The sequence below is a fragment of the Mercenaria mercenaria genome, chromosome 2, assembly GCF_021730395.1.
Source record: "Mercenaria mercenaria strain notata chromosome 2, MADL_Memer_1, whole genome shotgun sequence".
Classification (NCBI taxonomy): domain Eukaryota; kingdom Metazoa; phylum Mollusca; class Bivalvia; order Venerida; family Veneridae; genus Mercenaria; species Mercenaria mercenaria.
The window spans coordinates 25,942,785-25,960,512 of NC_069362.1; the positions used below are offsets into that span (position 1 = coordinate 25,942,785).

At 35.3% G+C, this 17,728-nt stretch overlaps 1 protein-coding gene across 3 annotated transcripts in view; it reads right to left on the reverse strand.

Moving 5' to 3' along the window:
• Positions 1–5,750: 5,750 nt before the first annotated feature.
• The window catches only part of LOC123562041 (delphilin-like), a 112,804-nt gene continuing 100,826 nt past the window's right edge, over positions 5,751–17,728 (reverse strand). For all 3 annotated transcript variants that reach the window (XM_053533076.1, XM_045354696.2, XM_053533080.1), the window contains 5 exons: positions 17,341–17,427; positions 15,853–15,982; positions 14,944–14,996; positions 9,977–10,222; positions 5,751–8,931 (listed from right to left, as the gene is read on the reverse strand). In XM_053533076.1, the coding sequence (XP_053389051.1) occupies positions 8,884–8,931; positions 9,977–10,222; positions 14,944–14,996; positions 15,853–15,982; positions 17,341–17,427 (564 nt within the window). In that variant the 3' untranslated portion in view covers positions 5,751–8,883. The remainder of the gene's footprint in view (positions 8,932–9,976; positions 10,223–14,943; positions 14,997–15,852; positions 15,983–17,340; positions 17,428–17,728) is intronic.

Here is a 17,728-nt window from a genome sequence, read left to right on the forward strand (position 1 = left end):
ACATGAATGTTGATCGGGAAATTTGTCATGACCAGCAGATGACCCCTGTCCCTGCTTGATTTTGTGTTCAGTAGGTCAAACGTCAAGATCACATTGACAATAGAACATTTTTCCAGAAAACTAGATAATGCTTTTGTCTAAGATCACATTTGATACGGAAGTCATTTAATACTGGTAAATGACCCATAATTATGATTTGAGGTCAATACGTCAAACGCCCAGTGTGCAGTGACCAACAAATTCTGTTCCTTGTCAGTTACTTCATGCAAGTGTTCTACAAGCTCTTGTTATAACTAGAATCTCCAAACATCACAGTGTTTTCTTATCAATTTGTTTAAAACAAGAGGACCATGATGGTCCTGAATCGCTCACCTCTTCCCACATGACTCAGTTTTGAGTATGAAGTCGTTTTTTCTATTATTTGACATAGTGACCTAGTTTTTGAGCTCATGTGACCCAGTTTTGAACTTGACCTAGATATTATCAAGATAAAAATTCTGACCAATTTTCATGAAGATCCATTGAAAAATATGGTCTCTAGAGAGGTCACAAGGTTTTTCTATTATTTGACCTATTGACCTAGTTTTCGAAGGTACGTGACCCTGTTTTGAATTTTACCTAGATATCATCAAGGTGAACATTCTCACTAATTTTCATGAAGATCTCATGAAAAATATGGCCTCTAGAGAGGTCACAAGGTTTTTCTATTTTTATACCTACTGGCCTAGTTTCTGACCGCACGTGACCCAGTTTCGAAACTGACCTAGATATCATCAAGATGAACATTCAGATCAATTTTCATGAAGATCCATAGAAAAATATGGCCTCTAGAGAGGTCAAAAGATTTTTCTAATTTTAGACCTACTGACCTAGTTTTTGACTGCAGTTGACCCAGTTTCAAACTTGACCTAGATATCATCAAGATGAATATTCAGACCAACTTTCATACAGATCCCATGAAAAGTATGGCCTCTAGAGAGGTCACAAGGTTTTTTTATTATTTGACCTACTAACCTAGATTTTGACCGCACGTGACCCAGTTTCAAACTTGACCTAGATATCATCAAGGTGAACATTCTGCCCAATTTTTATGGAGATCCATTCACAAGTATGGCCTCTAGAGAGGTCACAAGGTTTTTCTATTTTTAGACCTACTGACCTAGTTTTTGACCGCACATGACCCTGTTTCGAACTTGACCTAGATATCATCAAGATGAACATTCAGACCAATTTTCATACAGATCCCATGAAAAATATGGCCTTTAGAGAGGTCACAATGTTTTTCTATTATTTGACCTACTGACCTAGTTTTTGACCGCACGTGACCCACTTTCGAACCTGACCTAGATATCATCAAGATGAACATTCAGACCAACTTTCATACAGATCCCATGAAAAATATGGCCACTAGAGAGGTCACAAGGTTTTTCTTTTATATGACCTACTGACCTAGTTTTTGAGGGCATGTGACCCAGTTTCAAACTTGACCTAGATATCATCAAGGTGAACATTCTGACCAATTTTCATGCAGATCTCATGAAATATATGGCCTCTAGAGAGGTCATAAGGTTTTTCTATTTTTAGACCTACTGACCTAGTTTTTGACCGCACGTGACCCAGTTTCGAACTAGATTTAGATATCATCAAGATGAACAATCAGACCAACTTTCATACAGATCCCATGAAAAATGTGGCCTTTAGAGAGGTCACAATGTTTTTCTATTATTTGACCTACTGACCTAGTTTTTGACAGCACGTGACCCAGTTTCGAACTTGACCTAGATATCATCAAGGTGAACATTCTGACCAATTTTCATGAAGACCTTGTGAAATATATGGCCTCTAGAGAGGTCACAAGGTTTTTCTATTTTTAGACCTACTGACCTAGTTTTTGACCGCACGTGACCCACTTTCGAACTTGACCTAGATATCATCAAGATGAACATTCTGACCAACTTTCATAAAGATCCCATGAAAAATGTGACCTCTAGAGTGGTCACAAGCAAAAGTTTACGGACGGACTCACGCACGGACGGACGACGGACACCGCGCGATCACAAAAGCTCACCTTGTCACTTTGTGACAGGTGAGCTAAAAATGCTTATAATTAAAAGAGATGTTGACCAAACCTCACAAAATCTTCAATAAGCACATGAGCTTTGCTCAAGTATCATTTTATCCCCATTGACTAAGTAAAAGCAGAGTTTTGCCCCTTGATTTGGTAAAGAATGGTTAAAAATGCTTATTAATCAAAAGTAGTTTAACCAGAACCACCAAACTTAGGCTAACTGTTCATGCCCATTACCAGTAGCTGTTAACCGCTGCCCACATCAGTCCTCTCAGTGCTTTGATTTTTTCCAGAAACAGTTAGTGACTCTGCAATCTCTTTCATCAAGTAATATCAATGAACAGGTGCTCTGTGATAAATAAAGGTGGCTTAGACATTTTGATACAGTGTGTTAAAGGAAAAATATCCCTGGAATTATTTTAAAGTTGTGGCATACAGGGAAAAGCTAGACTGGCATCCGTCGTTAGAGTCATTACCTGTAAAGCACTTGGCCATAAAATCCTCTCTGATACCACTTTCTCATAAAATTTACAATATCTCTAGCCTCTGTCTCTAACCCACAGTAAAAGGGAGCTACAGAAAATTTGATATATATTTAAAAAAAATAATAAATAAAATGGGAAATGTTTAATCTCAACAGACTGTGTAAGTCTAAGGGAAAAACGAACACTTCCTCTTGTTGCCTTGTTTTAACTAATCAGAAAAATTTGAACTATCTTCGTTCAAGTGTAAAATATATATATATATAGAGTATGAGAAAAAATATATGTTCAAACAGTGTCAAAAGTTTAATTATAAACCTGAGCCTTTCGACTTTTTAAAAAAGCCTTTTTCAAGGGTAGCATAAATCAAAACAACACAGCAATGGCGTAAATACCACCTGTATAGTTCGATATATAAATGCTCAATGAACATATCGATCAACAGAATGAGTGATAAATAAAAATAGCGGTTTTCAGTTTGAGGAATATCTCACTTATATATATATATATATATATATATATATATATATATATATGGTAATGTTTTTAAAAATCTAAACAATTTCAACAGTACCGATAGAGGGTCACCAAAGTTCTAGTAATATTTCTGTGAATCATTGCATATCCTACCAGCAGTTTAGGGAACGTCTTGTTCTAAATTTTAAATTTTTAGCACTGGCAGTCATGCTTTGTTGTGAATTAGATGAATATGATCAAAATCGAAGGAAAGTCACCCAGTGAAAGATAATTCTTAGTTTTCAATAATACATGCAGAGAAAAGTGACAATGTCCTCTGACTGCCAAGTTTGAAATGAAAAAAAGTTGAATTATCTTGGTACCCAAAGTAACATTTCTGTGAAATTATAGCAGTTCCTAACAAGAAGTCTCTAGAAGAGCACATTATACCTATTTAAGGAAACTGCCACGCCACACCACCCCCCCCCCTCCATGTTTTTTTAACATGTTTAGCTGAATGACCTGAAGGACTTTGGAAAAGGATCTCCCAAGAATCATTTCTAATTGTTTTAACTTGTGCCAGCAGTTTCTGAGAATACTCTTCATAAAATTTGTAACTACAGCTATATCAGGATAATTTTCCCTCCCCCCTGGTTGCCAAGTTTTTTTTAATAAAACAGATTAATTTGAGGGCACATGATTGAGAGTCACCAAGGGAACATTTCTATGTCATGCTATTTCTGAGTAGAGGAATTTTTAACTTTTCCCTTTTAATAATAACAGTAACCAGAATTCTGCACAAAATTTAAGGACTCTGAAGGAACTGAATTGATGGTAAAAGAGAGCTAATAAAAGCTCACCATTAGGTGAACTAAAAATCTCATTTATTAACTTTTTGCTTGGGTATAACAGCCAAGAAATAACAAAATTTATGGACTTGTCATGTCAACAAATGCATTATAGACTTGCATGTCAACAAATGCATTAGAAACAAAAACTTTAATAAAGTTCTTTTTTAATGATTTTTACAAAGATATTATATACATTTATACAAAGAGACAGCATAAATATTCATATGTAAGCAGATGTGTCCATATATATGTACATCAAACAATATTAGCTAGCATTAAGCGAAGTATATTGTAAATTGATAATATTTCAAATACACTATGTATTACTTGTGTTACTACTACCAGAAGTTGTAACAAGAGGGTCATGATGACCCTATATCGCTCACATGTTAAATTTGGCCTTTGAATCATCAAAAGAAACATTCTGACCAAGTTTCATGAAGATAGAGTCAGATGTGGCCTCTACAGTGTGAACAAGCTTTTCCTTTGATCTGAGTGGTGACCTAGTTTTTGACCCCACATGACCCAGTTTTGAACTTGGCATGGGAATCATGAAAACAAAAAACATTCTTACCAAGTTCCATGAAGATAGGGTCATAAATATTGCCCATAGAGTGTTAACAAGCTTTTCCTTTGATTTGAGCGAGTGACTTAGTTTCTGACCCCACATGACCCAGTTTCAAACTTGGCCAAGGATTAATCAAGATAAACATTCTGACAAAGTTTCATGAAGATAGGGTCATAAATGTGGCCTCAAAAGTGTTAACAAGCTTTTCCTTTGATCTGACCAGGTGACCTAGTTTTTGACCCCATATGACACAGTTTCGCACTTGGCCTAGGAATCATCAAGATAAACCGGCATTCTGACCAAGTTTCATGAAGGTAGGATCATAAATGTGGCCTCTAGGTTGTTAACAAGCTTTTCCTTTGACCTGATGACCTAGTTTTTGACCCGACATGACCCAATTTTGATCCGGGCCTAGAGATCATCAAGATAAACATTTTGTGCAAGTTTGTATCAAATCAAAGCATAAATGAAACCTCTATATGGCTGAATGGGCCAAAATAGAAAATTTTGCCCCTTTCAGGGCCAGTAACTCTAGAACGTATGATGGAATCTAGCCAGTTTTCAAAAGGAACCCAGATCTTATTGTGACTTAAGTTGTGTGTAAGTTTGGTTAAAATCAAATATAAAATGTCACTTCTATCGTGTTCACAAGGTAAAAATTACCAAATTTTGGCTCTTTCAGGGGCCTAACTGAGGAACCTATGAATGGATCTAATAGTTTCATCATTGAATCCAAGAGTTATAGTTGTTAAAGATATTTTGTAAGTTTGTATCAAATCAAACCATAAATGAAGTCTCTATATGGCTGCAAAAGCCAAAACAGCACATTTTGGCCCTTTAAGGGGCCATAACTCTGGAACCCATGATGGGATCTGGCCAGTTTTCGAAAGGAACCGAGATATTATGCCAATACAAGTTGTGTGCAAGTTTGATTAAAATTGATTGCAAAATGTGGTCTCTATCGTGTTCACAAGAAATTGTGAATGGACAGACGAATGATGGACAAAATGCAATCACAAAAGCTCACCCTGCCACTACGTGACAGGTGAGCTAAAAACAGATTGCAGTAATGGACGCTATTTATCAGGTTTGACTTTGCGGGACTGAAATAAAGCCATTACATAAAAATGACAATATACTAGTGTAAAAGCTTTGACGTCGATGTTGTTTAAAGTATAGGAGACGTTGGTCAAACTGACTGCAACTCGCATTTTATCACTTTATTCAGCAAGTTATAAATCAATAGAAAAGACCTCAGTAATATCCTCTATTTTAAACAGTGAAAAGATAAAGTCTACAAATTTGTTGATAAAACATGGGAAATATTTCTAACATTCTCTAGTTGTTGATTTAAGTTGCCTGTTAAATTAATAATGCCATAACATGCCAATATCATATCATGCTAACATCATAACACGCCTACATCATATCATACTAACAGGACATAAGAAGACCTTTAAGTGTCCTTTACCCTCATTTTGTATTCATCATGTTTGATATAAAACAGTAAGTACCAGTAAGAAAGTTTGGACTTTTTCAAGACAAGTACACATTCATTGATGTTGGCAGCTGCATTCTTTGAATGTGACATTTTCTATTAGACGTATTTGTCCCTGTTTTCTATATTAAGCCAATTGTTTAATCATGAGTTACCTGACCTTATCATTTTTACATAGCTAAAAAACACTTAAAATCTAAAGACAGTTTTCAGGTGCTTCCAGATAGATATTTTTCACTGTCCTTTTTGCATTTTAACACCTTTTTAACCATTTTAATAAAATCAGAAAAAAGGGTACAAAAGCTGCATTTCAAATATTTCCTTAAAAAAAAAACAACTTGTTGAGATTTGTACATTAAGGGCTGATCCAAGATGTTTTCTATGCAGATGTAAATGAAGATAAAGTACAATTACTTCATCACCAAAGAGAACATTTATTACTATAACAAGTTACAGATAATTAAAACATGAAGTACGCCAATATGTATATAATGTTAAATCTTCAAAGCTGTAAACAGTGAGTAATGATTTATAATACCATCAGATATCATCAATAAAGGTAGAAACAATTATACAGACAGATATACATGTATAAATAAATGAATAACCCTAGATCTTTCCTGTAAAGGAATGAAGAATGGTACCATATGGTGAAAATGTCACAAACACTTGGTCTTGGAGGAAACAATGAGTAGTAACAAGGCAAATAATACAATGATATGTGCTCATGACTTGAATATGATAAGGTTATAATAATAGTAGCTTTATGTGTATTTTTCACTAAGCCTTGCTGAGTGAAATCCCAAACAGAACACCTGGTGCACAATTTCACACAAACTTTTTTTTTTACTTATTCAAGGGCTATAGCTCTGGTCTTGCAAAGTGAAAAAAATCAAAATTCAGGTGCACAAATTCACAAGCTGGATAAGATTCCTACATGGTTTCATGACTCTAGGGGAACTACTTTCAAGAAATATGCAACACAAACTTTTAAGCACTTTATGTGTATTTTCAGTAAGTCAGGGACCATAACTCTGGTCTAGTTAAGTGAAATCCAAAACCAAACCCCAGGTGATCAACTTCACATGCTACATAAAAATCCCCTAATGTTTTATGACTCTTGGTCAAATACTTTTTGAATTACATGTTGTACAAATGTGTATTCACGAATAACAATCCTGTGAGGTTAGATCATTGACTCTGGGTCAAATACTTTTTGAGATATGAAGACATATGTTTGGATGGATGGACACAAGGGCAACTCTTAAGTGCCCCCCCACTCTTAAAAAAATAGGGTGGGGCACAAAAATAATATCTGGTAACATATACTGCATAAGCAAATGATGTGTATTCTTAAAAAAATGTGATATTATGCTATTTCAAAATAACTTCAGTATATATCTGCTGTTAACATATATTCATATAAATATCAAAACTAACAGATTGAAAGCAATTCTACAAAAGTCTATTTAATGATGCTTCCTGCCATATTTGGTGAAAAATCCATCAATGGTAAATAACAAGCACTTGATAAAACATTCATTTTGTATACTGGAGCCTATACACATTTTGTACCAGAACAAACTGCAGTGGCTTTATAACTTATGAAAATTCCTTTACTGTGTTTCAGTTCTGCCAGCCTGTAACATTACCACCACAAATGTAGCTTCAATATAAACCAAGTTTTGTGAAAATCAATAAACAGTCCAGGAGAAGAAATGGATCCAATTTCTTTTCCTCTAGCACAGATGGTTCTTTTCTGGTTACAGAAAACAATTGCAATTTGAACAATTTCAAAGAAAGAGTAACGTATATAGTGTGATGAATATCTGACTAGTGGTTAAGGTGTTGGATGCTCAACCAAGGGGTCATGGGTTAGAGCCCCAATTGGGTCACAATAACACCTTCTCTCAGAACACCAGTACTGCTTTTTCCAGAAAGCTGACTGGAGTGTGGTTCAAATAAGCTAAAGCTTTTTTTCCAGGAAGCCGACTGGAGTGTGGTTCAAAACGCTAAAGCTTTTTTTCCAGGAAGCCGACTGGAGTGTGGTTCAAATAAGCTAAAGCTTTTTTTCCAGGAAGCCGACTGGAGTGTGGTTCAAATAAGCTAAATCTTTTTTTCCAGGAAGCCGACTGGAGTATGGTTCAAATAAGCTAAAGCTTTCATCTTAATCAAGCTAAAATGAATCACTATAAATAAAACTAAAATTTGAACAGTAAGTCTAATACAAATGGTAACACAAGATAACTGACCATAAATGGTAGGCAATAATGGAATAAAAGAAACCAGCTGCAATATCCATCTTAGCTGGAAACTTCTTATCTTATATTTTTAAACAAGATGAACTTTTTACCGCTGAATAAGAAGCGACTTGAAATGGCACTTCCACTTCCTGTTTAACTATAAAAGAACATCTATATATAAAGATGATCCTTCAAAATGAGTTTTACAGTTTAGACCTCTATTTTCAGATGGTCTTTAGTCTTATTTGACTGTATTTGTACACATTTTTTTCAATGATCTAGATTCTGTACAAATAGAAAATATCTTAATAAACCGCTATGAGAAGGTGTTTTAAATACATTTTTCTTTAACAATCATATCTAGCAAAATGAAGAGTATAACTGAACCTTCAAGGTGGCTCTCATGTTCACTCCTCAAAATCAATTAACCAATCCTTCCATTGTAAGAGTCTATGTTCTTACATTCCACTTTGCCAGCTCTTGAATCTCACTTTCTGTAAGGTAAGACTGTGAAGCACAGTCTCTGATAACTTAACATATAGAAGGCAAAGGCTCAGAAATATTTACTCCTCCATCTTTTTTGGTCTTGTCTTTGTTTCCAAGCGACGTAAATGCTGGTGAAACATGAAAATGTCAGACGTGTGACATTTACGTACATATATAGCCTATATGTTTATTCTGGGTGTTAAATACAGGTTTCTACCAGATCCGGTTTTTTCATAAATTTGCATATCGTTTGTACATAATGTTGTGTCTGTGTGCCTTCTGAAAAAAAAAACAACAGAAAACAAAATTAAAACTGTTATCACCATTTTGTAAAGTCTATCATGAAGTTAATGATAATGTTAGCATGTCCTATATTGAAAAGTGCAAGACCTTAAAAATGATACTAAGAAAACTACAGTGATAGTGGTTTGTCTACCTCTTGAGTCTGACCTTGACCTTAAAGCTAGGGGTCTGTGTCTTGATGATACAATGTCTTGCTATGGTGACTGTGCCAATTTATTTATTGACTATACAAAAAAACAGATGTAAAATCTTTGAATTCAATACGTGACCTTCATCTATGTCATAGGGGTCTGTGCGTGTATACAACATGCAACATATCCTCTAGTTATGACTAAAATTGTGCCAAGTTATTTGTTTACCTTCCAATGAGTGCAAGTTATAAACATAACAAGAAAAGTAACATTAAATCATGTGACCTTTAAGCTAGGGCTCTGGGTCTTGTGCAGACAAATTCCCTTGTTGTAGTTGTCTTATGAGAATCCTACCATGCATTCAAACACAATGTTCAAACTGCTCAAATGGATAAGGATAAAATTCTACACATAAACCATTTGAGCCGTGCCATGGGAAAACCAACATAGTGGGTTTGCGACCAGCATGGATCCAGACCAGCCTGCGCATCCGCGCAGTCTGGTCAGGATCCATGCTGTTCGCTAACGGTTTCTCTTACTGCAGTAGGCTTTAAAAGCGAACAGCATGGAGCCTGACCAGACTGCGCGGATGCGCAGGCTGGTCTGGATCCATGCTGGTCGCAAACCCACTATGTTGGTTTTCTCATGGCACGGCTCATTTTATAGATGACACTGGGTATTCAATTCTGTATATCTTACAGTGAGACAGACAGTCTGGTCATTGAACAGACATGCAGATCAACGAAGAAACTGGAAAGCAAACAAATGGTTGGACATATAAATTATAGAAGCTCAAGAATTACTGCAAACAGAACAGTATTCACTGGCATCTGACTAATGTCCTCCAAAGATCTTATATATATATTTATACTAAAAAACTCTTAACATACCTCAAATTTGGTAATGAATTCAGCAAATACCCCAAACAGTTCTGTAGTGGTCACTTTCTTTGGATCTTCCCCAAAATATTGCACTGTACTCTGGAACTCTTCCATTGTATTGGCATTTAGACGGAACAAGCTCTGTATCTCATCGGAAGCCTGTGATATGAAATGTCCCATCACGTCTTGAAATTTATCATTTATACCAAGACTTGTCTTCTGTGAACCAAACTTCTCCAGTGTGTTTGAAATATCCTTAAAAATATAAATACAGGGTCACAAAAAATTCTTGTGAATGAAACAATGTATAGCCCACCTATACAGAAAACAATAATCTGTCACTGAATATATATGCCGATGGGAACATCTAATTAGAGGGTAACTGTTTTGACAGGGAAACACTAACATTTTCACCTTCATCTTTGCTTGATTTAAATTAACTTGGATAAGGAAAACTAATATGTTAAACACTTAAAAATATTACTGTTTAGTGAATGAAGAAGGAACGCTTACTTAGTTGAACTGTGAATTTATCAGAACCAATTATTATATTTTGTTGGAAAGCTAAAAATATATCAGCTAAACTATAACTGTTTTGTGTTGTACAATACTTCTACAACCTACATACTGCTCAACGTAAGTAGAGTGGACCCCACAGCACTGGGCAAAGGTTTGGGCCTCACAGGGACTCTTAGTTATTCTCCTACAGATACACGGTATCAACAGTAGAGTCTCTACCATGCAGACGGTGACATATAGTGAAAGCCATCTGAGTGACAGCAAGCAGATGCCCTTACCCAAATACAGAAATGGAACCGTGAGTCAAACGGCAGCATATTTATTACCAATTCTAAAAAGTACCCTTTAAATTCACAAAATAAATTCTGCACTTTAGAACTCTTGGATCAACATATTAATTTGGTTCAAAATATTTTGACAAAAACATGGCCACCAGGTGGCATAGTTGCTTTTCTCTATATGTAAAAAGTGGAAAACTAAATCATGGCCAAGTATCAACAATTTTCAATTAATGGTTTCAGAAATGTTGTTTGAAGAAAATACCGACAGACAGACCAATGATGGAGGGTTGATGACTGATCACAATAGCTAAACCTGAGCATTTTGTACTAAAGTAACTGTACTGAAGTTACAAAACACACATTCTTATAAAAGAGTATCATTTTCAAGTTCTGATTAGTGTCTATTGCAATCCTATCATGTCAAAGAGATATCTGAGCCAGTCCTGTAATTAGCACAAGTTAGACAGGAAAGAGCGATAGAGTCAGATTTTGTTCTAAATAAAGATATCCATAAGTTTAAATTATTATGCAGCAGGTACTAATTCTTGTTACTAAATTCATATTTTGAGGTGCAAGTAGCACTAGGATACAAAATACCATGAAATCATTAATGTTTGTGAGGAACTACTTTTTCTTTGATTTCTCGCATCAATCCATAAAATTAAATCTCACATGCAAAAACAAAAATTCCCATCTTATCTTCAAAATTTGAAACAAAAATATTCATATCCCCATGAAATTTTTTTGGTGCAGAGGATGATATGTTGGTTGGTGGGATGACATAATACTATGAGACAATATCAAAAAACACAAGAATATGAAAATATTTTTTTTTTTTTGCGTGGGAACAAGGAACAATAACTGCTGTGCAGAAATTTTGAATTAAGCTAGTGGTTTCTGAGGAGATTTTCAAAGTTTTCCATACAGCCATATATGGAAAACTAGCCCCACACCCCCTGGTGGGCATATTTGTTAAGGAAACAAAACAAGATGAATAAATCTGATAGAAAGTCACCCAAGGAACATTTCTGTGGAATTATTTAGAAATCAGGACAGTGGTTTCTGACAAAAATGCTTATATCTATTTCAATTGACTGTTGTGACAACCAGAATTCTGAACAGATTACCTAGATTTGAAGAAACCTGATAAAGAACCACCAAACAAGGAGCTGCATTCAATAAACGCTTGATGCCCCCAGTGGCATCCTTGTCGATACAAAGCAACCTAAGTCCAAAACCAGGTCAAGGTCAAGGTCAAACTGAGGTCAGGTGATGTTTGAAGATGAGGAATGGTCACAGGTTACATCTGTATTAGTATCAATTCATTCTTGTAAGCGGTATTGATGCTAGACGAAACGGTCCCATTTGGTTAACCAAGATATGGTTCATATAAAGCAACCTAAGTCCAAAATGAGGTCAAGGTCAAGGTCAAACTGAGGTCAGGTGATGTCTGAAGATGAGGAATGGTCACAGGTTACATCTGTATTAGTATCAAGTCATTCTAGTAAGGGGAATTGATGCTAGACGAAACGGTCCCATTTGGTTAACCTTGTACGGACGGACGAACAAACGAATGAACGAACAGGACAATCACTATATGCCTCCCGAATCAGTAGATGCCGGGGGCATAAAAAGCAATCTTGTGAAGTTTGGTTGAAACTTGCTCGAAGGTTTAGGTGACATTGCTTGAAACAAAATGCCGAAGACGAAGACAATCAATGGATGTCTGAAGACGGACACAAAGCAATCACAATGTCTCACCTTGAGCACTTTAAGCTTAAGTGAGCTAAAAAAGGGATTAATAAAAAAAAATCTGTTTTTCTAAGAAAAGCAACATGGGAATGGTTGAACTTAAATTCATAGATAAATACATAAAGGGTTGGTTGAGTTTCTATTTAGATAAAAGTGTAGGAGTACTTTGAAGTAAACATGTCCCTTCCCAGTCTGGCTCTAATTAGCAACATTTTATAACACTTGTCACTTTTCGTATATTCTACTTGAAATATGCTTACCGAACAAAAAGATGCATTTTAAATAGTTGAATATAGTTACTCTCCTTAAAAATTCTAGTTTTACATTTTAATTTGACAGAAATTGGGATACATTGTATTTTAACAATTCTGAAGAAAAAGGCAACTTTTAAATCTGCATGGTTGAGCAAACTGGCTCTATACATCCTCCTATGTACTAAAAGCTTACATACAAATAGCTTCTTGTACCAATTTTTACATCTTTGGTATGATGCGGTTGGGATCGAACCCACAACCTCCCGCACTCAAAGCGGACACTCTACCACTAGGCTACCGAGGCGGTTCCTTTGCAGGTAGAGTGTACGATCCACACATTATAAAATTGATTAAAATCAGAATAGGGCCAACAAAAAAATATGGACCAAACAAGAAAGTACAATTTCCTAATGAATGTTTGACCCCTTATGACCATGACATTACGGTCTAATAAATGAAAACTAAGCTATGAACAATTAATAAAATTTAGATTACAAAGTCATTTTCAATGACAAATACGTGAAGCTAGTATTTATGACCATAATCTTACAAAAATTTAAATGAAGCTTACGAAGATATAACCAACATATGAAATGCAATATTTCAATACACTTTCACAAGTTTTTAAATGTCATATATCATAACAATATATATTGAAATTCTCTCCCGCACCCTCCAAAACTAAACAGGATGAGACTTAAAGATCTCATGGTAGTCACCATTGTTTCTTAATATGGAACAGTATCCAATTTTTCATTAGTGACTGCTGAATCAGATATAGAGTAAAACTGACGTAAAATCATCTTTGTGTAGGTGTGTTGCAATTTCCACCATTCTATTTTCGACCAGTTTACGACAATGCAAAACAAGGTTTGACTACAAAACCAGTTGTAACTTGAAGTGCCGTTTTCTTTATGTTACCAAAAAAAAACCAACCACATGAACCAATTACCATCTGGACTGCCCTTGACAGCCCATTTTGAGAAACTCTGTTTCATATCGCCTTATTTCATCTATTTCCCTAAATTTAGAGCCCAGGCAAGAACAGTAACATTAAATAGGAGGTGAACCAGAAATGATGACACAGCTCACTTACTAAGAGACAGCATCAAGAAATCCTAACAAGAGGATCGTTGACCCTAAAGTGCTCACCTGTGTAAATGGCTTCAAATGGTTTGTATAACATTATGTTACTAGTACAGAATTAGGTTTATATAAATACAAAGCTCAAGCTATTTTGGATTCAGAAAAGAAGATATTCAAAGTTTCTTTTATATTAGTCTATATCATTATTATTCTAAAATCAGGCCAGCAGTTTCATATAAGAAGGCCTTTTAAGTTTCTACTATATACATAAAGGGAAACACCATGCCCACTGGCAACCGTGTTTCTCACGAATCAAAATAATTTGAACAATCTTGGTAGAAGGTCACTCAAGGAATATTTAATTTTATGTGAAATTATTTTTTAAAATCAGGTCAGCAGTTTCACACAAGCAGAGTTTTTGAATTTCTACTATATATATAATTAGGGAAAAGTGACCATGCCCTCTGGTGGACATGTTTTTTGACGAATCAAAATAAGTTTAAGTCTTGGTAGAAGGTCACACAAGAACCATGTGCATGAAACTATTTTTTTTTAAAGTTACCACTATATACATACAGGGAAAAGTGACCACGCCCCATGGTGGCCATGTTTTTTTTATGAATCAGAAAAACTTGAACAATCTTGGTAGGTTACATAAGGACCATTTGTGTGAAATTATTTCATTCGGACCAGCAGTTCAGGAGATGTTGTATAAAGACTTTTCTAGTTTTAGCTCTGGCAGCCCCTTTGTGTAACCAAGCGGAACCATTTGAACAAATCTGGTAGAGGACCACCCAAGGTACATTCAGGTCAAGTTTCATCAAAATCCATTCAGTGCTTTTGGAAGAAATGTTGTTTAAAGAAATCTGTTGAAAATTTTCACCCATCTCATATATAGAGACTCTAGCGTACACCTTTACGACAGAGATGACATTGTTCCTCTTTTGCTCACCTATTTCTGCCACTGCCATTGTTTAAATGTTTAAAGTTGGACTGACCTAGAGACTGAAGAAAGTGACTATAATAAAGGCCCATCCAACACATTCGTTTCGTGATATATCAAGATATCAATCTTATCTCTTACCTGTAAAACTTTTCTAAGATCTTGTAGTTCTTGATTTAAAAGTACATTGGAAACTGAAATAAATTCATAACAGATAATATATATACTTACATCAAAAAGTGCAAAGATTTGCCTGTTTCACTTTAAAGGAATAGACAATACTTTGCTTAGTATCACCGTATTTACATAATATATCCCTGTCAAATGCTGACATAATGTATCATTGTGAAGTACTAACAAAATGTTTTGACAAGAATAAAGCATCTCAGCTCTTTTGAAAAACAGAATAATTCATCACTGTACATTTAAAAAAAAAAAAAAAGTATTAGTTTTAACCAATTTTGTTAATAGTAAATGCAAAATATCATTTCAAAATGAACTCTGTGATAGAGGACATTAAAACTTCCTTCCAACTGAAACTGAGACAGTAACAGATAAGGAATGATGCTCCCGCTAAAATAAAAGGAAATGATAAAAAGAAGAAAATTGAATAAAGGGAGATAATTCAAAAACTAGGAAGGTAGTTATAGTTCTTTCACACTGCACTTCCCATCAATGGCCTCAATTATTTTGTGAAGTTTCAATGAAATGGCATTAACATTTTTCAAGTAATGCTCCAGACAAGCCTTAGTTTGTATATTAAAGGGAGATAATTCAAAAACTAGATGAGGTAGAGTTATGATTTTTTGACAATGCACTTTGCCTCAATGACCTCTATGATTATGTGAAGTTTCAAGCAAATGCCATTAATACTTTTCAAGTTATACTCCGGACAAAAATGTGACAGACGGACGGACAGAAGGATGGACAAAGTGGCAACTATATGCTCGCCCTTCGGGGAGCATAAAAACAATTATTCAAATAGTGCCAAATACAGAAAGAGTACAAGGCGACATAGTGCCAATGCTGACACAATACAAAACTACTTACATTTGGCAGCTTCTGGTACAGTTGTGAGTTCCTCTCCCACAGCAACAAGTTCAGGAAACTTGTTAAATACCGTCTCCGCTAACACATGTAGGAATGTCAATTTATTGTCTGAAGTTTTCGTTATCTCAAGCTGTAAAATGTAACCAAACTTGTATAAACTTCTGACAGACTCATCTGGACAATGTTTAAAGCATTCTATGAATCACTGTGATAAATAAGGTTGAGAAATTGTACAAACTAGTTTAATTTTTATTTTTTGATTTCTTTGAAGAAAAGTATGAGAGTTATTTCCATCTCTTGTCTTTCATTAATGTATTTTACATATGATATATTGAAACAGATTAATTTAAAATTGACAAGGCAGTCTGAAAAACAGCTACATCCCCCGCCGCTGTTATGGGTAGTGAAAGGGTTGATGGTATTGGGTGGAAGTATTGATGTTGTTTGGTATATTTTGTAGTCCATGTACGACGAAGATACAGAGCAGACACAAATGGAAGGCTCAAACCTTTGACCCCGAGTTGTGACCTTGACCATGAATCAACATGGCTGACTCATGAGTTCTGCACATCTTCTAAATGAGGTTATCATTTGACCCAAGTTTCATGAAAATCCTTCAATGGTTTTAGGAGATACAGAGCGGACACAAAATGGAAGGCTCAAACCTTTGACCTCGAGTTGTGGCTTTGACCTTGAGTCGACATGACTGAATCATGAGTTTTTCACATCCTCTTGATGAGGTGATCATTTGACCCAATTTTAAAAAAAATCATTCAAGGGGTAATCGTTATGGATGGAGACCATTCCTAAACCCCCCACCACTCATGACAGGGGATTAAAAATGTTACACAGAACCTAGTTCCAAAATATTACCTCACAAAATTAATGAGTAAGAAGCACCATAAATTATAAAAAATATTTTTTTTTGTTTCTGCACTTTTTATCTTACTTTTTGGTTATATGGTTTTTCTTTTTTTATATAGATAAAGTTTCATTGACATTCTCTCTTTAAAAATAGCAAAAATATTAAGAGGGTCAAAATGCATGTTGTAACTAGAGCTGCTTTTGAGAAAAGCGCATGTCTCCCACAACTGCCTAATCATCTGAATAGTAAGTCTGTCTTTACATAAAGTTTACTCACAGAAAATATACCTTTGATAGTTTTGGAGTAAGTGGCCTATCAGTAAGTTTAGGAGTAAGCGGTCTATCGGTAATTCAAGGGCAATAATTCTGAAGTGTCTGGGCCGATTTGGCTAGTTATAGAACCTGGCCGAGGACTTATTGGCAAACACATTTTGTTCAAGTTTGGTGAAGATTGGATGAGAAATGTTCGACTTTAAGAGTGCAGACAAGATTTGTGACAAACGGATGGACACACACACAGACAGACATGAGTAAATCAATACGCCTTCACCCCACAGAGGTGTGGGAGACATAATTATCATTAGAATTTCAGTGACACAGTTTTGAGTCAATTTATTTGTTTACCTGTGAGAGAAACTTTATTTTAAATCCAGCAGCTTCACCAACTCTCTGGTTCCCTTGGTTCATATAATTACCCATTGCCAGTATAAGCTGAAAGTATACATTCTTAGTTATGCAATGTGTTTAGAATAACTATATGTCAGTATAGTGAAAACTCACTGAAAAACAATATCTGACAATACCAAAATAAAGAACAAGGGTCATGATGGTAGCCAGTCTAGATGACTCATCTGAATTTCAGAGCTGAAACTGGCTACAGAAGAAGTTGTTTGTAGGTATTTTTATATTTAGCTTTAGTGGCCACTAAATGGAGGTTGAGTGCCCCCTTTTGAAAAAGATTGGGACAGACCCTTACAATGATGCTAAAGATGATTCATGTTGAGTGACCACA